This window comes from Biomphalaria glabrata, chromosome 13, assembly GCF_947242115.1.
Source record: "Biomphalaria glabrata chromosome 13, xgBioGlab47.1, whole genome shotgun sequence".
NCBI lineage: Eukaryota > Metazoa > Mollusca > Gastropoda > Planorbidae > Biomphalaria > Biomphalaria glabrata.
The window spans coordinates 6,756,983-6,782,500 of NC_074723.1; the positions used below are offsets into that span (position 1 = coordinate 6,756,983).

The window sequence follows — 25,518 nt, forward strand, 5'->3', positions numbered from 1 at the left end:
GTTTGTTCTAATGTGTGCAATGGGAATAGAATGAAATATTCTGAACTTTATTACATATCATTTTACAGACACACATGACACTTTCTCATGATTTTCTATGACTTCTATGTTGTTGTTGTTTTTTTAAATATTTCTCCGTGGGAGTTACTACTTCTCAATGCATTTGGTATTAAACCAAACTGAACTGGTCTATTTTTATTCCCTGCAGAGTTCCGCCACATCCTCCCAGTCTCAGTTGAGCCAACACAGTGTGTACGCCCCAGGATACTACGAAGTGACACGCTATACATTTAAGCACACCATCTCTAGGAGCAGGAACAAATTTCCCAGGAATGATGAATGAGCGATTCCACATTAAACAAGAACTCACAACCTGTTATAGATTTTATTTTTTTTTTGTACTTAATAATGCTGTGTTCAAATTGATTGGTATTATACCACATATTGGCTATGTTAAGTTGAATGTTTGTTCTCATTAGTTTATTCTCATTAGTTTATTCTCAAAGTTATCCATAGAATACAAAATAAGGCTAAGTCTTTGACAACCCAATGAATCCAATAACCTTTTTTTTTAAATTTCTAAGTAGGTGAAAATACTAAAAAGATACATAAACTTTAATTTCTACATTTTGATATTAAAGTTTACTTCTAGATCAAGATAAATACAGTTTCAATTAGATAAATACAGTTCCTATATGATAATTACAGTTCCTATAAGATAATGCAGTCCCTATAAGATAAATACAGTTCATACAAGGTAAATACAGTTTCTAAAAGATAAATACAGATCCTATAAGATACTACATTTCTTATAAGATAATACAGTTCCTATAAGATAAATACAGTTCCTATAAGATAATACAGTTCCTACAAGGTAAATAAAGTTCCTATCAGATAATTTGGTGCAAAGACGCATTAAACTTCACTAGACCAGTGTTTCAGTGTTGAGAGAATGTGTTTGCATTTAGCATGAGGAGATTGTTAGATTGCTGGGCTCTATAGATCTTTGACCTCTAGAATTTGAATCTCTTCTTTGTATCTCAAACTCATTAGCACTGTTGTTTTTATTTTGAAGAAGATTTGTATTGATTTGTACATACAAGATAAAACATACATTGACTATTGTAACATCTTGTTATGTACATTGACTATTGTAACATCTTGATATGTACAACTTGATGCAGCATGCACATTGGACTCGAAACATCATCAGCCGTTTTTATGTAACAAGAATGGACTAAATTTTTTTTTTTTTTTTAATAACTGCCAGAAATTTTATGTTAAAATGTGAATTTTTTTGGTTATATTTCTCTAGATGTGGTGTATTAGATTTTGTATTTATTATTTTGTTGATTCAAAAGTTTGTTATATATATATATCAAAATGTCTTATGTGATGAAAAGTAAATGCTTTATTTTGATGGTGTAGTTTTGTATATGAACTTAACTGTGGCGCCGGCAGGCTATTCTTTCATCTGTGTTGTAATGAGAGATTATATCTGCAGTTTAGTCTGGTGCTCAAAAACTTTTCAGATTCTCAAGTCTCTAATCTACAATATCAGTTGGAAGCACAAGCACAATTTTTTTTTTTTTGTCTTTGGTCGGAAGGGCACACAAAGATTGTACATTATTGTTATAATTATCCGTTTTGTAGAAACAAGCCTAAATATTTTGTGATGGTATGTTGTGATTGCTTTGTATAACATTTAACTTACTGCATAGTTTTTTTGATCTTGTTTCTGATATCGACTCTTGCATGCATTTAACACAGTTGAGTGACCTGTAACCACTAGACTTTGAATGTCATGATACAGTTTTGATTTGATATATAAAAGTGTTGTTAATCTCTTCTGGGATTTAGAGACCCTGATATAATCAATAACTTGGGTGATGGCTATAATAGATTTTGACTATTTGACATTTCTATTACCTTTTATATGACTGTCTCCCCCCTCTCCAGAAATGTATTGTGTGCCAGCTTGTGATGTTGAGTCTCTGCATTGTGTGCCAGCTGGTGATGTTCAGTCTCTGCATTGTGTGCCAGCTGGTGATGTTCAGTCTCTGCATTGTGTGCCAGCTGGTGATGTTCAGTCTCTGCATTGTGTGCCAGCTTGTGATGTTGAGTCTCTGCATTGTGTGCCAGCTGGTGATGTTCAGTCTCTGCATTGTGTGCCAGCTGGTGATGTTCAGTCTCTGCATTGTGTGCCAGCTGGTGAATTTCAGTCTCTGCTGATGTTCTGACACCAAGTGTTCACTAGATATTTTGTTCCAGTGTTTCTGTTAACACCCAGACTTCAGTATCCATTTCTTACAACGACTATTAGAACAGAACAAATATTTATTTCCATGTAACAGTAGACGGGGTTAGGTTGACTCTCTGGCTTGGTTCACGTTGAAATATTGAGGACATCGCTGAGATGTTTCATTCAAGTGTTCTTTAAACCTGTTCATCTTTGTAAGTGTTCTATTTTAAATTGCACACTTTGTGCAAGATATTACTAACATAAAGTATCATCAAAGAATCACATGTTTTATTTTTGTATTCTGTGTAGCTTACATGTACAGTACTTGAAAGCAAAGAAAATCTATTTTTACTTCCCAGCCATGCAAATTACAAACATCTATGCAAAACTTGCCTTAAGTCCCAGTAGCAAGCAGGGGTGAGAGCTGTTGTCAAAATGTCGTGATCATTGTCAAGCTGTTTTTTTTTTTTGAAACACAATATTTAAACATTTTACAATTTGTTCAAAGTGTTAACGAATCATTTTTTTTTAAAGTGAAGTGTTTATCTGCCAACATAGTGTTGATGTAGTCTGGAATGAGTTTGTTCAAACCGATTATGCTCTAGAATTTTGTCCGTCTTAGTAAAAGACCAGTTAGTCTGTGTTCATTAAGATTTGAGTTTATATCTTCTTGGTTCAAGCAACACGACTGCAACTCCTGCCATTTGATTGTTTTGTGTAGTATTCACTTAATATGTCACACTAACACAAATGTTTGTATTCATATGTGTTGTCAATTGTTCATCCAATATCTCTGCATTATGTCGTTATGATGGTTCCCATGTTATACAGGATTTCATTATCCAATGTTTGTGTGGACTCAATGACTGGGACCCACCTCCTGCCAAATCTCCCACTGGCCAAGTTCAGACAAACCACACACACACAATTATTTTTTTGGACTACAGCACTTGCCTGTATATTATATTTGAATTAACTTTATATTTGTTCATATCTTTATGATTGTTTTGTTTGATTTAATGCCAGAAACGTTTCCAATGATAAGTTCCTTCAAGTTGTTTGTCATCCTAAAAATGCACAACATGTTTTATCTTTCATGACATTTGAAATAGTTAGATTATTTTCTTTAAATTGATCAAGATTAGTTTGTTATTTTAAAAAGGTTTTAAAAGTTTAGGAAATTTAATACAATAATGAGTGTAGAAATTAATGAGTATCTCTAATTATTTAATTGTAGAGCAGCCGTTCCCTATGTTATAAGAGTCCATGAGCTCTATGTTCCCTATGTTCTAGTTTCTATGAGCTCTGTGTTCCCTATGTTCTAGATTCCATGAGCTCTGTGTTCCCTATGTTCTAGATTCCATGAGCTCTGTGTTTCTCCCTTGCTTCTCATTTTATTTTTCCGTATTGCAATTTTGTTTGGACTTAAATGTCAGTGTCTTGTTGATGTTTCTCTAACAAATTTGATCTAGTTTATGGATCAGTTGGGCATAACTTCAGCAACTTCATTATTTACAACCAACAAAAAATGTTTGGGTGTATTTGAAAGAAATTGTACTTTATAGTTTCATTCCATAGAATTTTTAAAACGTTGAATCCTTACAAAATGTCATTAGAGTTATATACAGTTTGATGATGGCCCATAGATCAGTACACATTTTTTTTTTCTTCTTTTTGTTAGCTGTAAGCAAATTAATATAAAATGAATTGTTTTCATTATTGGTAATGATTAAATTATAGAATGGCAAATGCCTTAACTTGAATCCGTTTATTTTTAATGTAAATCTTTGCATATATTCAGTTGGGAACTTTTCACTTCTAAAAATTGTCGATAGCTCTAGCATTTACGATTCTATTGTACATAGCAATTTTATAATGTAACCTGATTTTCAACAAATAGTAATTAAAATGGTTTCCATAAAATATTTAAAAAGCCATTATCAGTATTTTTCTGTGGGTCATTGTCACAAGTTTATTTGTTCTGAACTATCTCCTGTTGTTGTCTCTAGTTTCTCCGTCCATGCCCACTAACAAAGTGTTCACACTAAGTTGTATGTGTTCAGGTTGAGCTCAATTCCATACTAGCATCATTAGGTGTTTTATTTTTTTCATTTGGACCACAGCCAGATGATTTCATTGGTTAATACTGGAATCAACTTTTGTGGTCAGTTGATTTCATTGGTTGATAATCATTTTGAGAGCTAATTTCATTGGAGAAAATGATTCAAGAAAAGATAAATACATTTTTTTTTTCATTTTTACTGTCATTATTTAAAAATCAATATTTTGTTATTTTGTATCTGTTAAACTTTTATCTCTGGTGCTAATGCATCATTCATTTCTTGAAGTTTGGTAACTTGTATACTAAGCAACATACTGCTGTCAATTTTACTTTGCCACATGGTTCATCTGACTCTGTCGCTCTTGACACTGCCAGACCACATTCCTGCCACATTGGCCTTCAGAGAAACCATTTCTGAAGCATTGATTGATCAAATTGGCTTAAGAAAGTAGCCACATTGTTTTTTTAATTTTGTATTTTATTTTGATAACCAAAGTTTCTTTGAAATGTTTTTGTCACTAAAACCTGCCTATTGGATTTGGTTGTTGTAAATATTGATTTGAATTTCAAGACAAAACTCAATGATTACAATATTTGTATCTTTTGGAAAACTGTTCAACTAATTGAAATAGAATTAAAAATATTTACAGAAATCTTGTTTTTTTTTTGTTTTTTTTTAAAAGCTTATATTAACTGACTTCATTTGTCTGTATGGTTGGAGTCTTGTACACATTTGTATCTATTGAAATGCAGATGTGATTTTAAAAAAAGATGATTATCTCCTAATTCATTATTTCTCCCACTTCCCTTTCTGTGATCAAGTTGAAACTTTGAATCAATTAGCCAGTGAATCCATCCAAATTAAACCTATTAGTTAATCAGTTATTCTTAATTAATTTTATTTTATATTGAAGATGTGTGAAGCTTAAAGGGAGATAAGCCTTGTGCTGATTTGCTAAAAAGTTTAAATTAACAATAGTTTATAAAACCTACTTTTCTAACTCTTGAATAGCTCAGTGGCTTAAACACCAAACTTCCATCATGGAAGCTCGAGTTTGAATTCAGAATCAAACAACTTTTGAAAAAAAAAATTCTTTTGAAAAAGGCAGCATGGAAACCTGTCAGACGTCCCTCTTCCCTCCACCCAATTGGACCACAGCGCCCTGAGCATGAACAAAAAATCACATATTTCTAATGGACCTCATTCACCAATCGTAAACAAACAACATTTAGTCACGTGATCTTATTGATAAAACTATGAAAAAAACTGTCACGTGACAACCATCAAGAATAAAACATGAGATCGTAAATTATATAGAAGAGATAGAGCACCACGTGGCTAAATGTTTGTTTACGATTGGTGAATGAGGTCCATTGCGCACATTTTTGTTTAGTATTTTTTAGTCTTGATCTATTAAAATTGATTGATTCAAAATAATGGATTCAATTCCACTCAATAAAAACTTTTTTTGAAAGAATTAGTTTTTAACTTGCAAAGTCTTCATGGGTTCAAAAAGTAAAAGGCAGCTGACATTATCGAAGTCATGTTCAAATTAAATTCTATATAAAAATTAGCTTTTTAACAATTACAGATTATGTTTAATTTAGAAATAAGTTTATCAGCTAATGTCTAGTAAGTCTCATTCACTAGATATATTGACTAAGCTTCAGTCATAATACAACTTTAATTTTTTTAAACAAATTCAGATTTTTTAAGCTATATAATTGGATATGATCCATTATCAATTTCTTCTTTAAAGGTCGCAGTTAAAGTAAGTTTGAAACATACAATAGATAACTATACAATTTTCTATAGTAATAAGCACCTCACTAGCAGAGTGGTTAGTATGTCGGCTTGAGGAGGCATGAGCTATGAGTTTGAATTCAGGTCGTTCCTTTTTGTAAATGCTTTAAAGAACCAATTATGGTAAAATTCACCCAGAGTTCCCATTCTTTGTTTCCCCCCCTCTCCCATGTTCACAACTGTTCCAGACAAGTGATAGGATCATGGGGTATTGAGAAAGCTAAAAGCATGAAATAGTGCTAAACAAAAACAGTTGGTAAAATATATTTCTAATCGCACAGATTTATTGTTGTTGGTCTAGGTCTATTACAAATTTAATTACATGACTGATCCAAACTAATTCCTACAATTACACTTCGTATAAGCTTTGTTGGTTTGTTTAGAGTATTTTTTTTATTGTTTTTAAAATAGCCTTGAATTGTTAATGCAATCCATGAATTCATACAACTTTTTTTTTTTTACATAAAATTGTATTTTAAGTCAAGCACCATTGTTTACTGGAGATATTGAGTTAGTTTCCTTATTTCAAGTTCTAAAAAGAAATGCTTTGTCAGCACATAGGTTTCTTCCCAAGTCATTATCTGCACTTTAAATATAGTCTGTGTTCTGTGCCCTCACAAGTTTGTACTCAACGTATAATAGAATCAAAACACCATTCTTGTCAAAGCCTAACCTTAAAGCTAGTACCTAACCTTAAAGCTAGTACCTAACCTTAAAGCTAGTACCTAACCTTAAAGCTAGTACAATTTAGAAGAGAATTATTATAGACAAGACTTGAATGTGTCAAATGCTAATACTTCCAGGACCAAGAGATGCCAGCAGTGTGATCAATTTCATTTCATTCATGCTTTCATACCAATAGTGTGCTACAAAAACATCCTAAGCAATAGCAACTCAACAAAAAGCATTCTTCTTTGGTTGCTAATTGTAAGGCTAAGAGCTTTTCAATACCAGAAGAAATCAAGTCTAGTTATAAAACAGTTCTTCAATTTTTAGCATTTAAAAACTGTGTATGTCTCAGACATGTTTCAAAAAAGTTTGTAAATAGCTTTACATGTTCCTTCAGATTTTGAAGATAATTACATCATAGCCCAAACCTCCCACAGGACAGCACGATAGTGAATGGCAGGATTCAAACCAGGGATTACAGAAAGACAGCCCAGAGCGCATACCGCATGACCAGCCATTTTAATTTGTCTAATCTTCATGAGACAATCCAATAAAAAAAATGATTTTACATATTTCGGATGTTCCTTCAGGGTTGAAGATAATTTACTTCCTAGTCCAAACCTCCCGCAGGATGACGGGGATTGCAGTGGGCAGGGTTTGAATCTGGGACCATCAAGACAACTGAAGGACAGTCCCCACCATCAGGCAGAACAATAATCTGTTGAAAGTTAAGATTTTTACTGGCTGTTTTTAAATTTGACTAGTCATTTTTTTTTTGGTCTCAAATAACCCAAACAGGCAAGGATGAAGTAAATTTGAAGTGAGCTGATGATGTTTTATTCCATTGCTCAACTAGCACCTACTCTTACATAACGTGTATGTTAACTACCTCTGAATGAAGCTTGCTGTGGATTTTAATTTAGTTAAGAAATCTAGAATAATAAAAAGCCAATGTCTCCAAGTGCAAAGATTAATGTGCAGCATATCACATGGCTCTACAGACCAAGCTGTAGCAGTAGCTGTGTCACATCAGAATAGAATTTGCTAAAAACTTATGTAGCATTCTCATTTTTCTTTGGCTTGAATTGATTCAAGAGTCAGACCTATGAATAATGAAGAACAAAAGCAATTTAGTCAAATTATTTTATTTTTTATTAATTAGTAAAAAAAAAAAAAAAAAAAAGATTGCAGTCAATTGACAGAACCTGCCAGAGGTCTTGGCATACAAAATAATCTACATACATAGTGAGTAGATAATTAGAATTCAAGAAAAAAAAAACCCAGCAAACTCAAGTAGTTCTTGTGTAATCTATTGATGTGGGCAGTTAGGCTAAGCTAAGAGTCTATCAAAATTATTATCAGACTAATTGACTATCAAACATTGAACAAGTTGAAAGAGAGAGATATACTTCATTGCTCAGGTCAAACATAAAAAGAGATGGTGCCCAGTCTAGAAAGACAATTTAGTGATGCCAACTTTAAGCTGAAATAAAAAATGTTTCAATGTCTTGCTAGTACTGACAAAAAAGGTCTAAATACAGCCAGATGTCAATGTCCAAAGTCAGAAGCAGATTGAGTGGACACTTCAACCATCCCACAGTATCACAGTCAAATCTAAACCCCAATGTTTCTATTAGTTGAGGTTGTGTTTATGTTAATAAAACTACAAAGTCTAACAAGTATTTACACACACACACACAAATACATCCACATAATTATGCTTTTTATTGCTGAGCATAAGAGGACATTTGCATGAGGAGCTCAATGTTGCCAACTTAATGTGGCTAGTGGATAGGAAAAGAACCAATCTTGTGTTCAGTGCATAGAAATTATTGCAGTACTTGAAATTAGTTGATTGCTACATTTTAAAACCTGTGTTACAGATCAAAGTCTCAATATCCTCTATTTTTGACATCAAATACTGACATTTTTAATGGTTTGCTTTTTTGTTTAAATTATTCACAAGTTTAAAAAAGTCTGCTTGAGATGTCCTTACTCCCTACAAGACTGCTTGAGATGTCCTTACTCCCTACAAGACTGCTTGAGATGTCCTAAATCCCTGCAAGATTGCTTATGTCCTAACTCCATATAAAGCAAGTTTCGTGCAGACAAGGTCTGAACGGCATGAGCACCTCACTCACTTTGTCTTCAAGATTTACTTACAATCAGAATTGTACAAACTGGACACAGCTACAGGTAGATGTATTGGATTTGACTATCTAATTGAAAGTACCTCTTGACTTCATGTGTACTTGCTAGACATTCCTTCAGCAATGAAGTTTATTATGTCCTAGTCCAAATGTCCTGCAGAGCGATCAAAGTAAGCAGAGAAGTCCAACCCATCATGATGACAGAAGCACATAGCAAGGCCACAAATACCCAAACATCTACAGTAAGAGTGTTATAAATGAGATTCTATTTCTGACTGAATCCAACTCTACACAGTGTTCAACACATGAAGGTTTTCAAGTGACAAAATACATCAACTTACTCAGTGAAGATTGTTTTCATAAACCAATACAATTTTAATTCGAAACTAACAATGACAATTGAACTCCTTACATGTTAATAAAGTTTTCAACTGAAATCTTGGGTTTAAAATGTTCAATGTGAATAGAAGTCCTTCAACCTGTTAACATGGTGTACTACTTAAATCTTGGGTTTAAAAAGTTCACTTTTGTTCCCTACGGGTATGGCTAAAATTTAAAGGTTGGAGTCAGGTGTGAAAAAAAACAAACAACAAGAGTGTTCCATACTCTTTCTTCTTATCTGCTCCTATTTCCATTTCATTGTCTCTTTAAGCCAAGTCTTGTATCTACATCTTTTCCAATGTTTGATCTTCCAGTCACAACAACAGCAGACAAAGGTACAACGCTTTCTCTGCAGTGTTCACACCTGGGCTTCACGGAGTAGACTATAAATGGTTAGTTCTGTCTTACTGACTGCTTCTAGCCTCACACGAAGTCAACTCCCAGAATAATATGCACACATACAAGTTCAGATACAATTATGTTTTAAGTTGTTGCATAAAAATGTCAATGTCAATTGAAACAATAACAGCCTCTTGAAACAGAGGAAAAATGTTTTTAAAAAATCAGAGAGTTTCTTGCTATTTTTTTAAAGTGTTTTCATTGTGTACAAAGTATTAGTTCTCAAGATCTCTCCAACAAATCAAAAAGATACAATCACCTGCAGTTGTCTTCATTCATTAGTTAAACAACTACTCTAAAAATTCAAGTTTTATTTTTATTATTAAAGAAATAAATTATTTTAACTTCATTTTTCTAATTGAAGAGAAAAAAAAAAAAAATTTTCCCCTTCAATTTCAAGTGACCAGGTGAAGAGTTTTGTTTTTTCCCAGACAACCCTTTTTCCCAGGCTACTTTTAAAAAATGTAAGAAACTGAACAGCTGAACTATCTAACTAAACCAGAAAGATTGGTCTGTGGAGATTTGAACTTGTGTACATCTAGAGAGGACCATCTATTGTTTACATTCAGTACAAATATAGATATTTAAAAAAAAACTATATATATTTACAACAAAAGGAGATAATTTCTTAAAGCAAAAAAAAAAATAAAGGACTGAGCCCAAACTAGTCACCATGACAACAAGTCAATTTTGTGAGATGTGAGACTTCACCCTGGTTCATGTACAATATTTGAAACTTGTCTGTTAAGAATGTGGTAATAATGTTAGTGTTTCTTTTAGCCATGTCTCTGGGGGAGGGGGGCTGTGACTGCTGACACACCATTCAGTCAAGTAAAGTTTTTTTTTATTAATGAGTTTCTTCTAATCCTCACACTTAAGAGGCAAACTCATGATCACATAATACTACTTGACACTAATGTGAATAGAATGAATCTGTTCTTTAGTTTGACATACAAGTTACTTTTCTTTTTCATACAAATTGTGTATAGAGTAGCTCATTTTCATTCAATAATGATGCTCAAATATAAATATATCAATATGTTAAATTGTTTACAGGTGTCTACCCTGGTTTTTTATTTGGTCATGTAAACAACTCCATCGAAACATTCAGGGCATTCACCTAAGAAAGAACAAAAAGACTCAAGCTTCAAGTCTCAGTAGCTTGCCTCTACTACAGGATAGCAAATAGAATGTTTGAAAATCTGAAGGTAATTTATATCCCTTGTGAGCATATTCAAAAGAAGGGAGAAACTGGACTGCATCTCTGGAAGCTGGACACTAGCTTGAAAGCCGAAGAATCTCCTCTACGGTGTTGGGAATAAGATCAGCTATGTTGGACAAAGACATAGTATTTGCTTCTTCAATTTCATTCAGTGACAGCGTGAATGTCTTTGTAGAATACTTTTGGAATTGAACTCAAGGGAATTAGCTTTGACATGCTCCAATTTAATGTCAATGTACCAACAAAACTCTACATATATGCAAGACTATAATGAAATGAAAGAAGTTGATAGTAGATCTACCAACCCACCACTTACTATTATGATTTTTGCAAATCTAATCATTAATAAATTTAGAAGAAAATAAATTGTAATATATGTGACAACTTTTTTAAAACAAAAATTGTCTTTGTTTGAAAGTAGACTAAACCAACAACCGGTACCTGAAGTATGAGGGGTGCCCCAAGCTAAAAAATGTTTGGACATTTTTCTTATCCTTCCAAAGGACCTTTATAACAAGAAAATATTAAACAATTCAGGTAACAGCAAAAAAGTAACTGAAGCTCTTTCTAGTCCAACTGCAGCCCCTTTTAGTCCAACTGAAGCCCCCTTCTAGTCCAACTGAAGCCCCCTTCTAGTCCAACTAAAGCCCCCTTCTAGTCCAACTGAAGCCCCTTTTAAATCCAACAGAAGAATTCTAAGATGAAACTTGCTCAAACTGTGCCAGAGAGTTTATACAGTAGACAAATGTGTTCAGGTCCCCATCTGGTGTGTGTGTGTATAATCCAATAATATTATTTACAATTGACCAAAATGTAGCTAGCATCATTTCATACAAATATCTGAATAGACACAAAGCCCCTACCCCAGGACCACTGGGCTGAAAGAAACACCATCTATTCCAAGAGACAATCTGATATGTATGGAAACATCTTCGCTCAAAATTCATCAATCAAATTAAAAAAAAAAACATCAATATATATTTAAAAACAAAACAAAACTTGATACTATAAAGATGCATGAGTTTCTGAGTGCTATTGCCTGTATAATTCTATCTACATGCTATACCTCAAGGTGTGGATATGTGCAAACATGATTCAATTAATTATGAGCAACATGCAATCTTGATGTGCTGTCATTCATTAAAATACTTAATGACCAATTAGAGAGACACAGAGCCAGTGATATTCACAGATTGTCAGAAAAAACAACAACATACTAATGTCTAAAACCAGCCAGTTGTATTAGGCTAGCCCACTGAGTTGGTTTAGTACTACTCCAAGACCTGACTTACTAACTAAATCCATGAGTTGGATGAAAAGTAAAAAACAACAACATTAGTTTGAAAAAAAACACACACACAAACTACTTAAATAGAGTTATTGTTCTTACAAGTAACAAGCAAAGAATAGGTTATAAAAAAAAAAAGTGCTTTATAATGAAAATGTTCTAACTAATGCTATGCTTTAATTCTACACAATATCAATGCTAGGAAACTCTTTTGTTAGATGTTTGTACTACAGTATCAATACAAATCTGAACCACTACTGATTCACATAGCTATGCAGAGTGTACCTTTATCCTGTAACTCAAATTATACAAAGAAATCACCTGGGTTCACTGGAGTGTGAAGACCCCATCAATGTATGCTTACAGACACATATATATATATATGGCCTTGTACACATTTCTCTTAGCTCTATACTTCAATACAGTAAGCACTTAACAACTCAAACATTATTTAATACTAAACATACCTTAAGGACACAACACTTTTATATTTGTCTGGTGTATATCAAATATATACCTTTGACAATTAAAAAGAACAATTTGGTAGACCCTGAAGCTAACATTCAAAATAAGAAAAAAAGGATTGCCCTTCATGGGAAAAAAAAAAAGACCAAGAAAGCACTAACAAGCAAATTTCTTTGAATATAATGTCAAACAGCGACATAAACACATGCCTCTAAGATTCATCCAATGTTGGCTTGGTAGCAAGCCCAACAGGAGAATAAAATGTGTGCATGGATAATAAACAACTCAAGCTGTTGCCATAGTGTACAAGTGTAACTTCAAGTCTAACAAGGCTTTGGGTACAAAACAAAACAAAAAAACTTGTTCACATAAGAGCAAAGAGCGTCTAACAACTTCTATGATTGCTATTCAAATCAGCTTTGTGTGGTTTAGCAATATCAAGTAGTAATAAGGTTAACTGCTAATACAAAATGTTTCTAAACATTCAATCTGCACAGCTTGTCCCCACCACTGGACTCCTTGTCGCCCTAGTTGATCAGATTGTAGATTGCACACTTTGTGGAGTACTGTCTGCTGTATGTTCACCAACTGAGAGTTGAAGCTGTCAAATAGACAAAGACATACATGTCAGACAAATACTTTAATGTGTTACCTGGATATACACATCAGACAAATACTTGGATTTAATATGCAACCGACTGTAACAATGTGTTTCATAAAAACAGACATTAATGTCACTGACACATTTATCCTGTCTCTAATCTCTTTGTTTGTGATGAGATCTTTGTATTAGAGACACGATTAGTTCAGTAATGGGACCCCACGATGATATAACTACTGCAAAAAAAAAAAATGCAAACTAAAATTCTATTGCCATATAAAAGGTGTTCAGGGCTTGCAAAAACCTTCCTTCAGGGAACAGTACCAGGAAAAAGAAGAAGGGGCAGATAGAGAAAGTGTTGGAAGACAACCTAAAAGAATGAGCAGGTCTGTCATTCAAAGAGATTCTATCACAGACATAGAGGAATGGAGAAATGGTCCAACAGACTAAAGGATAAGTGAAGAAGACACATTAATATGAAACATAGGCAAAAACAAATGTCAATATAGTCAATGCATTTATAAGCTGGCTTGATCAATTTAATACCAGAATGCTTTCTTTGACAAGACATCTCACTTAGATGATGTAAAATATCACGAGTAAATATTTTCACTTTGTCTAAGGAGTATTACTGAATGATGGACAATTACTACTGAATGATGGACAATTACTACTGAATGAAGGACAATTACTACTGAATGAAGGACAATGTCTATACAGATACATGGAAAGTTTATTCAAGACAAAAATATTCTTTCAAAGCCCAATAAATACTATGGAGAACCAAGTCCTGGCTAGAAAAGGATGATCAGTCCAAAAGTACTATACTACCAAGTTCTCTACGACAATGAGATTCCAACTTATTTGTCAAAACTTTCATTGAAAACACCAATGACTTCCAAGTTTATGAAATGTCTTCTGGATACATTGTTCAGATTATTAAGCCCTAGCTAAATAAAATAAAAAAAAACCCAGGATGACAGGGGATGAGGACAGGCTGGATTCAAAGTAAGGACTATCATGATTTTATATTTCATTTGGGCACTTTTAGTATGTGTAAATGACTTTTTAAAAAAGACAGAAAGACACAAAGTTAAAGGCACATTTTCATTCCATATAATGTAAGTTTCCCTCTCAGACCTTACAATCTATGGGGCAGACGATGTTAAGGTCATCTGTTTCTATGGCCAACGGTTAACGAGCAGGGTGTCATGTGGCCAGCACAACAACCAACCGCCTTTACTTTCCCCAACTAAAGTGATGTACCCAATAGATTTGGTTGTACTCAAGGAAACCCTAAAAATCCAGAAATTCAAAGTCCCAGCCTTCAAAGAGATTCAAACCCAGGACCTCAGGTTCAGAAGCAGAATGCTTAACCACTCAGACACAGCGCCTCCCTCGTTCCATATGCTAGGACAAATATGTACTAATGCCCATTCTTCCCTATCCCTAGTGCTATTAGAGCATGGAATGGGTTGCCTGAGCCAGCCAGGAAACCAGTGACTTGGCAGAATTTAAGTCATTGGTTAACATGCATGACTAGATGCATGACATGTAGGACGTAATCATCTCCTTTTTTGAAGTAACATCTGTATTATATAAGATATAGATAAGATAAAAAAGAAGTGTAATTTAGTATTATCTAAGTGTTGTGCCAGCTAACAAAATGTAAGTGCCATTACAGTTGACTCACCTTTATTTATAGTAATATTTCTTGATACAATTGTTTCCCAAATCTGCAACAACAACTCTGAAGTCACTGATGATGGCCAAGCCATTGGGTCGTTTTAACCTATCGGTGCTACTGTCTATAGAGTACAACAACTTTCCATTCGAGTGAAATATATGAACATAACTGCGTCCACCGCAGGAACCTTTATCTTTGGTAGCCCCTTTGTTCTCTGACTTGAAAGCTTTCTCTGTAATTGTGGCTAAGATATTGCCCCCAGTGTCAACTGTAATACCTCCGTAGGAGCCTTCACCCGAGTCCACAACCTTCCTAGAATATTTACCGTCTTTGGAAAAAATTTGTATGCGGTGGTCAGCAACTAAAATTTCATCATTTTTACCTATACATATAGCATGAATGTCCTTAAACTGACCATCCTTGTCCCCTTGGCTACCAAACGTCAACACCAAATTTCCTGACTGGTCAAATTTAAATATTTTATGTGCTGAGCTGTCTGCTACAATAACCTCATTGCGCGAGTTAACAGCTATGTCGATGGGGTCTATAAACTCAGGGCAGGAGTATTGCTTGATGATGGAGCCCTCCACTGGGTCTAAGATGGAGACTAGTTTAGATCTCCAATTGATGACAGCTATTTCCCCATTGGTCGTGACACTCAACCCTGTGGCACTCTGGTGTTCTACCCCTGAAGGACCTAAATGTCTCAAAACTGAGCCATCTTTACCTAGTATTTTTATCCGACTGTTCCCTGTGTCTAGAACATATACAGCATCTTCTGGTCCTGCGGCTATCCTAGTCGGTTGATTCAAATTATCCTCCCCTGCCCCACGAGTCCCAAATCTCCATATAGGCTCAATATGTTCACTAACATCTATTACAAGGGGGTTATCTTTGATTGGTCTGTTGAAGATTGTGACAGACATTTTCAGTTTGCCGGGTCGAGTGGGCAAATACAAGACTTCATAGGACCCATCGTCATTGTCCTTGACCTTACAGTCCACACTTTCACCCTTCTCAGTTCGCATATCCACACAGATGGGGTCACCTCCAGATGACCTTGGGACACCATGGTAGTCCACTGTGAAAATTTTGACAGAGGTTCTCAGATGTGCAGTTGCCTTTTTGCTCTCTGCCGTAGTCAAGGCGGGAAAGGTGGTGCTAACCCTAAGAGTGCCAAAATTGCTGATGGCTTTGGCAACTTCCCGAAGTGCATCATTATGCTTGTATTCATATTGCATAAAGGAGTTTTCTCGAGGCTCTGACAAGGTACTGGTAGTGTCCAGTTTCTCATTCAGGTCACTGATTTTTTTGGTGATGTTTCTAACTTCCACCTGTCAAGGAGAAAATATAGAAAGCTCTTTTGAAATGCACAACAATTTAAATTTAACATTTTTAGCTGACTTGTTCTTCAGATATTATATGAGACATTTTGACTTCATCATTGGTACTTAGAATTTCATTTTGTGCACATTTTAAAGCAAAAATAGACTAATGACTAGATCTTAATTGGAGGGAGCTAATGTTGAATAAATTTAATTTTTTTTGGGGTGAATAAGTAAAGAGCTAACTACTTTGTGATAGAATATGTCAAGGTATGGACTTTTAAACCTGTATCCATGTCTCTGGTATGACTCACCTGATATTGAAGACCATCACACTCCAGCTGGACTTTCTCTTTCTCAGCTTGGATCAGATCCAACTGCTCTTTCAGAATGGTCTTCTTCTCCTCCCTTGTTTTCCTGACCCACTGCAAGCAGTCGTGTCGACGTTTCTCTACCACAGCCATGACATCCTGAGGAACAAAATGGCTGTTGGATGACTGACAACAGTGGAATATATCCATGCACATTAATTAATTAGACAACCTAGCAACAGTGAAACTTTATCATTGAAATGCTTAACTCTTTCTCTCTGTAATTATTTTTCCACGTTTTGGAAGGAATTCTTCATTTTGCTCATTACTACTTCACTCCCTTATTATGATTACGCTTCAGTAGCTTTGTTGTTTGTCATCAGAAAATGTTGTATTTGGTATAGAGTTAAAGGGAAATGCACGCTCTTTTTATATAGTTCAAAGTCAAGTTTAAATAATTAAACATTAATTTAATGAGGTCAAAATCAACGATGGTATCGTCGATTAGGAGAGAAAGAGTTAAATTTAAACTTTTCAGACTTTGTTTGTTAAGACAAAATTTTATTTGTTTTATGTTTGTAGCACAGAGTCGTGAAGTGAAATCAAACTCTTTCAAAAATATTAGTTTCCAGTTTCTCCTATGAACATTCAAAGAAGTTTGACTTTGAAATCAAACTGTTAACACATGGTCAAAACATAAAAGTCTAGTCAATATCAAATGGATAAATAGTTTTTTTTTCAATTCAGAGTTTAAAGCTGACATTCAATACAAACATCTTAGCAAACAAGAAACATCTGTTTGGTTTCCTACAGGTAAGTCTTTTTATTTCTTAGTTCAAAATAGTGTCCTGTGAACAGGTGCAAACAACTTAGTCTATGTGCTTGTGCTTCAGTCAGGCTACCTCCATCTGATGTTCAACAAGAAAGAACCTTTTCAAAAAATCAATACATACATGTCAGTGATGTGGTGAAAGGGAGGTCAACTTTAAAACACTTTAGGAAGTGAAGATTAGGAACCTTAACAAATGAAAACTGAAACAGGCAATCAAGATGGATGGTGAATTTTGTTTCAGTGTTGTGTGTCTGAAACAGGCAATCAAGATGGATGGTGAATTTTGTTTCAGTGTTGTGTGTCTGAAACAGGCAATCAAGATGGATGGTGAATTTTGTTTCAGTGTTGTGTGTCTGAACCGCAAGTCTGTATTAAATTTTTCTCAAATGTTTTGTCCATGATGAAATCACATTCCAGTTGACTCTTTATAATATGACACACCCAGTAATCCAATGCTTTGATGCACACACATGCATGTGTTCATGTTGAAAGAAATTCCAGACAAAAGCCAGGACAGATTGTTTGCATAGAAAGAAACAACAATACAAGAAAAGATTTGTTAATGCCCATGTAATAGGAGTACTTAGTACATAACCTATATCTGCAGAATGTAGATTGTAATTGAGTACAGTATGTGAAAGCTCAAATCATTTGTATTTTTTTTAGATCAATACATTTAGTTTTGTCTATTGTTTTTTTTAAGTCCTTCTAAGAGCATATCTTGTCACAGCATAAATAAATCTAGAATTTGCTTGCCATATATGATAAAATTTCTTTGAAGTACAGCTTACATTTGATAATCTGACATTTTTTAGTAATCTGACAAGCCCTACTCTTGTAGCTGTCAGTCTATCAAAAATAAACTTAACCAAAAACAATTGCCCTTTGAATAGTCATTAAATTATGGCTTTTACATTGCGCTACTTTCATGCTAATAGCATGCTCAGAGCGCTTTGGTCCAATCTCGGTTGTGGAACAGTGGGGGTTATCTAGGAAAAGGTAAACACAACTCTGCCTGAGTCGGGTGTTGAACCTCGAGCCCCCTTCATAGGTAGCCAAGCCAAGCCGAAGCGTAATTAGCCTCTTGACCAAGTTTCCCACTTTAAAATTAAAATGCTTTGATCAGAAATTAGATTTGTCATTTACATTATTTTTTCCTCAATCTTGTAGTGTTTCAGCTGAAACATTGAGGAAGTCAAAGAATTAAACACACAATAAAATCTGATTCTCATTTCACTTGAAATGACTTAAAAACTAGTAGTTGGCCTCTCAAGAAAAAAAACTTTTGTCTTAGTGTTTTCCAGTCCTTCTTAAAAAAATAAAAGACCTACCTACAGTTCTAGTTCAACAAATCTGATCAAGAAAAGTTAGAGACCTCATCCATGTTAAAACTGTTTGTGGGTAGATTACTTCAATTTCTTCTAGCCAGCTTGTTGCTGCTGAGCTGTGAGCTCTTTTTCAGTCTGTTTCGTGGACCTACACTGTTATACTGAGATGTACTGGGGATTGGGTTAGATTTGATGGTTGAAATATTAGGGTTAGGGGAGATTATCTGGGACAATCTAAAGGGAGATGACTAATAGTTTTGTAAGGATGAGAAGTGTTTGAAGTGGGGGGGGGGGGTGTCAATGACTGGGGCTTAATCTTTGTGGATAGAAATTTAAAGTTGTGTCTTCCAAGCGGGAAAATGATAGTTCCACTTTTTAAGAGAAGTTTATACTGTCCAGTTAATTTGGACTCTACTAGCTTTTGGAGAGCTCTAAGGATGCTGGAGAATGGATCCCACCTTTACCAATAATTATATGCCAGTTGAACTATCGCCCAATGCCTCACACACTCAGAACATAATAGGAAAAGCCTTGACTTAATCCTGTGGACTCCCACTGCGGCATAGTGCCCCAACAGTACTTTGCCATCAGACTCTGTTCTGGGCTATTACCCGCAGTTGGGTCCATGTCTATCCTTCTGTCTTGACTTCTTGTTCTACTGACTGCTCCTCCATGTTTGCTTCAGTCTCCCAGCCCATCTCCTCCCTTGTGGGTTTCAGAGCCTGTTTTGCAATATTTGATATCTCCTGTTGTTCTTAGAGAAAGCATGCATGACTAAACATTTACAATCCATGGTTTATTAAAGAAAGACTATGAAAATCCAACATGTTATAATTCATTAGACCTGAGGTAAACCACATAAAAAAAAAGTAGCATCCAGTAGTATCCACACCTGAATTCAATTCAAGTTTATGAATAAAACAACTAGACATTAAGCCAGTCCTCTGCCTCTACAGCTACTACTCTATGTGCTCTAGAGCCTGAATCCTACTGTAAATCCTCCTGACAACTCCTCTACCCTGAAGCTGAAGTCAGTTCTCTGTACTACACTCCTACATGTGTTGTTCAGTAATTCACTACTTACACATCCCATTATAATGCAACGACTCAGACTAGATTGTAAGAAGCATTGAATTCAACAACACAATTCTACAGAAATCCCTTACCTGAAAAGACCTATTGATAGAATCCAGTGTTTTATCCACAGACAACTCCAACTGGCGCAGCTCTTCAGAAACAGCCTCGTAGGCCGAGTTCAAATTTTTAATGCACAGATGTGCTTTGTACAAAAGGATCTCAGACATCCTTTTGATGGCGATAGCAAATGGAATGACAGTGTGTTCACTCGCCCCTCGGCCAATGTGATTGCCCTCAACACACTGCACGCAGAAAACAATGTCACAAGTCTCACAGAAGAGGAGCTCCTGGGTTGGGTGCGCCGAACACTTGGGGATAATGTCTCTCCTTTGCTGGGCCATAAGGTCCAGAAGCTGGTTGACGATGAAGGAAGGTGGGAAGGCAGAGACTCCTCCCTGCGGTATGTGAATATTCTCTCGGCATATTGGGCACCGGAAGGAACCAGTATCCAGGGTCTGGGCCGCGATGATTCTCTCCAAGCAGTTTCGACAGACTGTGTGAGAACAGGGAAGAAGTTTTGGCGTTCTGTCCTGCCCGTCGTAGGTGCAAAGGCAAGTCCCACAGGTCAGGAAGCTGTCATTGAAGTCCTCGTAGTTGATGGAGACAGTCTCCACCAAAGTGGAGGACATCATGTCTGAAAACATAAAAGTAGGAATGTCATCAACACCCAGTCAAATCTATGACACAGTGATAGAGAAAACAAACAGCATTAAATATTATATAGATAACAAATAAACAGCAATAGCTTCAATATAGAAAACAAATAAACAGCAATAGCTTTTATATAGATAACAAATAAACAGCTTTCATTGTTGTTCAACCTTAGACTAGTTATATCTAATTATAGAAGAAGATGAAAACTTGAGCATTCACTTTGGTTGGAATGTAACACACACAACAAGATTCCCCCATTTCATGTAGCTGATGGACTCAAGGAAACAGGAATAGCAATGACAAATTGAGTTGGAGCTTCACAGATCATGATCCTAAAACCTCCCAGATACCCCCTACCCCAAGTGCACTGAGCATGTTGTAAACATGAAAGATGCACTATGCTAAAGGAAAAAAAAATTCAGCCAAATAGTAGAGATCATTGTTTCGGGTTGTTCTCATTTTATCCAGCTTGTTGCTGAGGAGAAAGTTTTGGTTCATCCAATGTCACTAAGACTGAACATTTAAACTGAATTCTAAAGAGCCATCCTTGACCTCTATTCAAAGCTTCACCTTTACTAGAAATGATTGAAGATGCTGTCTCCAGCTCGACGGAAGATCAATGGTCAAGAACTATTAGCCTACCTATACATTTGACTAGCTAAATGCAGTCTAATAACAATAATAAAATCTACAATTAGATCACAATTCAATGCAGACTAAAGAGCTTTACTGGCATAGATTTTCCGAATATTGAAAGTCAAGACACAACTCCTGTAGGTCTAGAAAATGGAGATAGTTCAAAACACACCAGGCAAGTGCCGACCTACATAGTATCTACAAGTGTATCCCTTAAAAAAGAAGAAAACGAGGGCTCACCCGGAGCTAAGGCGGATGAAGATATTTGTAAAGTGCATGACTTTTTCTGAGGAGAACATAATCACAGAGTCTTTAGTTTCACCAGACGACTAGTGCAACTCATTTACTACTGAACACAAGAGTTACTTCCCGCTAGAATACATCACAAAGTAATTTTTTTTTACTTGTATACAAACACAAAGACAGCGCGACTGCAGCCCACAGAAATCAATAGTGACAAATACACACACACAGCGACTAGTACACACACAGCGCTCCAAATGTATAAATGCATGGTAAATAGAAAACTAGATCTACAGCCATAGGCAGCCTTGTTGCATTAGTGAATGGAGCACTGTGCGGCTATTTAACAGAACTGAAGGACCAGATGTGACGCTGCACGTGGGGAGGGTAGCAGGCCCACACAAGTGTCAAGGGGAGAGAAATACTAAAATGATGCATTAATATGTACACAACAGATAAGCCCCTAGTGAAATATGACATTTAAGCGGGAAACAAATGGATTAGATGACTAAAAAAAAATGGGGAATGGAATGACGTCTCAAACACTTTTGGTTTACTAGACCTGTAAAGCCATAATTAAAAGTTCTCATATCACAAGCGAATCAAATATTGAAAAGGGGACCGCGCAATTACATATTAATAGAATTTGAAAGTCGACCTACACTAGATAGCGTACATTCATTGATCAAGGCACTAATCTTACTTAGACTTTAATTCTGTGACGCCTACAGGACAGTGAGGGACTGTAAGTTACGAGCGATTCTGATTCCACTAATCAACGACTCGCTTCTCCTCTCTTTCAGTCTACCCTATGACACCGGGCCCCCAACATTTGCTCTCTCTCTCTCTCTAAGGATTGTGTTACCAGCAACAGGTGTTCAGTGTGTCATCCATCATCTACTAATTGAAGCTGACAATCCTGTGCACGAGCCTTCTAGCTGTATGTAGATCATTAAAAACAACAACACTCCCCCACACGAAACAAAAGACCGTTAAAAATGTGTCATACAAGCAAAGTTTTCATCATTAAAATGATTATAGAGATTGGGGCGCAGGTTCAAACTCAGACTATTTGTAAGTGCTGCCTTCAAAGTTATTTAAAAGAGGTCTTTGTGAATGTTTCTTGATAAAAAAAACAACAACAACCAACATAGGAAAATAACAGAAATGTTGAACGTGGCAACAAACAAACTAACACTTGGTCAAAGCATCCAGCTGGAGAACAATAGTGGATCAATATTGAACGAGCCGGTCGACTTACAACAATAGGCAATAACAAGAGAGCCTGAGCGAAACATTGTAGATCTATACAGTATCGCACCGCCTGACTGGAAGAGAATGCAAGTCTTAGAGAGAGGTGTTTCAGCGTGGTTTGATGAAGTTTTGAAGAGTTGGACAAGTGGCCAGACTGGACTAAACGGAATTGATTCAACATTTCTTTATTCGGAATCGAAAACTGTGGCAAGAGTTGGAAACTATGTCAAGAGGGGAATGTGTGAGATAGCACTTGCCCTAGATCTAGTATGTACAGGAGGACACCGCCAAGGTAAAAATCAACGTCAGGAGAAATAAGGTCAGGAGCTCTGAGAAATCTAGGTCACACGCAGTCAATCTATACAATTATCGAACAACAACAGGAACAAAAAAAAAACAAACCTGGCCAAGTTATAACAGTGATCTCAGAACTGGGTAAAGACAGTCACGTGCGTTCAATGCACGATGTTTGATGACGTCATAAGGTGGCGCACCAGATCGCTGTGCTTGATTGGTGTGATATGAAAAACTGTCACCGATATTTGATGCCTGCTTTGTCGCCTGTGTTGCTCGCTAACAAGACAATCCTCGGAGTATTAGTCATATATGCAAACTGATTTGGTTCAACTTTGTAGAGTTTGTATTCTTTAATTCAAGGGCACATTTTTGGAAGGCGTTTGTAAGAAGAGCAAATTTTTAAATCCCATTTCAAAAGTTGATGAATGCGTTGATCACGTGTTCCTAGCTAGACCAAACCAATTACCTTCACCGAGCAAAGTGATTACAACCAAGACATTTTCACTTGGGATCGCGACTAAAAAAAAAACAACCTAAGATAAATATTAAAAAAAACTGTTCAAAAAAACTCGCTTATATCGAGTGAAATGACATCCATTTATTTTCAATCAATCATCTGGGAAGTTTCCTTGCATTTTCAAAAAATTAAAAAAAAAAAAAGGGTCTGCTCGAGTCGGAATTTGAACTCGATTATGGGAGGTCAACGTGTTTTGCCACTGAGCTATTCAAATGCTTTTTTTTTTTAAATGAAGGTTTTATTAGTCAGTTGTTAGTTTGAAATTTTTACCGAACGACCTAATTCTCTACATTAGTCTAATGTTTTAAAATTTAGTACATTTTCCATTTAAAAAATAATCAATTACTACTAAATGATTATTTTTTAATTGATTTATGTGTTGTCATTGACAATGTATAATTGTGCAAAGTTTCAACTTGATCCGAGAATTGGAAGTGAGGAAAATAAGGTGTACAATATTTTGACCAGAGAGACGGGAGTGATTTAAGAGAAGCTCTGTAAAAAAAAAAAGTTTATGCTTCACACAAACTTGTGGGTGGCCCTTATGGGTCAGACGCTTCAAATTTCACAAACCTTCACCCAGAGTAGAAATAATTTGAGGAAAAAAACTTCCTATTAAATGTTTACAAAAAAAATGTATGCATACAAGTGGTTAAAAAGTGCATTCTTTAGAAACGCCACGACAGGCTTTACCAACAAACTTATATTGAATTTTTATTTGTTAAATATTTTTTTCTGTATGTGCATATTTTGTTTTATAATTACTATAATTACATATGTTTATCATCTATGACAGTATAGTAAACATAATACACTTTTAGTAATCGTATATATGTGTGGATAAAATTATGTTTTGATGTTTAAAAGTTTGCGCTGTCAGGAAAGTAAAAGAAGCCATTGTATACATTCTGAATACAATACACTGGCGAGTGTGAGATACAACAGACAGAACTAATCCAATGGCGGCTTCTCCATTCCTTTATTAGCTTGGTCGTTCTTATTTTATATAATACAGACGTTACTTCAAAAAAGAAGATGATTACGTCCTACGCGCCATGCATTTAGTCATGCATATTAACCAATGACTTAAATTCTGCCAAGTCGCTGGTTTTCCTGGCTAGCTCAGGCAACCCATTCCATGCTCTAATAGCACTAGGGAAGAAGGAGTGTTTGTACAAATTTGTCCTACCATATGGGACGAGGAATGTGCCTTTGTTAGCTTGGTCAGGGAATTCATTACACAGACCAAGTTTTCCTATTGAAGTTTTGCACCAATCCTGTACAACGATGTTGCACGTGTTGTACACTTTTAAAGTGAAGGGGATGGGGTTTCAGCAGCTCTCTCTCTTACACACACACACACGAGAGAGAGAGAGAGAGAGAGACAGTCTTTTAGCTTGACTTTTGAATTCATTTGAAATAGAAAAACACTGTAAACATATTTACCTTTCAACAAATTAGACAAATAAAAAAAAAACATTTATAAATATGTCTGCTAAGATTTGTTTTCTCAAAAGATCGGACAAAATTATACACATGATAGAGTGATACTATGTTCTAGAAATTATTTTTTTTGTATTCACCTTCACCCATCCCCAAGTCTGTTAGCCCGTTGGGGCACTACAAAGGATTTGTTGAACATCTTTCTCCGATCCTCTCTGTCTTTTGCCTTGGATATACTTTTTTTTTTAATGACATTCTTTTATATTGTCTTCCCATCGCTTTCTCTGCCTCTTCTGGTACTGTTCCCTGAAGGAAAGTCTGCGAGGCATGAGGGCCTAGTGATATGGCCATAGAACTTAAGTGCGTTTAACAGTAGCTAGCATGCCATCGTGGGTGTCCAACCGCTGTATCAATTCAGTTTCTAATCTCTTCATCTGTAATGCGGTTTTTGTTAGCTCATTTAAAGATGCATTTGAAACGACTCAATTCTACTATTGATATTTCTTTCCTCCGCACGTTTCAAGCTATCAAATATTAAAGTACTGTGCCAGGTGAAGACCATACTTGGACA

At 35.5% G+C, this 25,518-nt stretch overlaps 2 protein-coding genes across 11 annotated transcripts in view; one reads left to right on the forward strand and one right to left on the reverse strand.

Annotated features, from left to right (window-relative positions):
* The window catches only part of LOC106050970 (cellular tumor antigen p53), a 46,049-nt gene extending 41,092 nt beyond the window's left edge, over positions 1-4,957 (forward strand). For all 3 annotated transcript variants that reach the window (XM_013206072.2, XM_013206070.2, XM_013206073.2), the window contains one exon: positions 209-4,957. In XM_013206072.2, coding sequence (XP_013061526.2) covers positions 209-343 — 135 coding nt within the window. In that variant the 3' untranslated portion in view covers positions 344-4,957. The remainder of the gene's footprint in view (positions 1-208) is intronic.
* A 4,922-nt stretch (positions 4,958-9,879) lies between these two features.
* Positions 9,880-25,518, reverse strand: part of LOC106050973 (tripartite motif-containing protein 2-like) — a 70,163-nt gene continuing 54,524 nt past the window's right edge. For 6 of the 8 annotated variants that reach the window (XM_056007642.1, XM_056007643.1, XM_056007647.1 and 3 more), the window contains 4 exons: positions 19,933-20,537; positions 16,610-16,765; positions 14,977-16,304; positions 9,880-13,283 (listed from right to left, as the gene is read on the reverse strand). In XM_056007642.1, the coding sequence (XP_055863617.1) occupies positions 14,979-16,304; positions 16,610-16,765; positions 19,933-20,535 (2,085 nt within the window). In that variant the 5' untranslated portion in view covers positions 20,536-20,537 and the 3' untranslated portion in view covers positions 9,880-13,283; positions 14,977-14,978. Of the gene's footprint in view, positions 13,284-14,976; positions 16,305-16,609; positions 16,766-19,932; positions 20,538-21,287; positions 21,372-21,433; positions 21,715-25,518 lie in introns of those variants that run through there. The other 2 variants (XM_013206075.2, XM_056007649.1) reach the window with 2 other exon arrangements.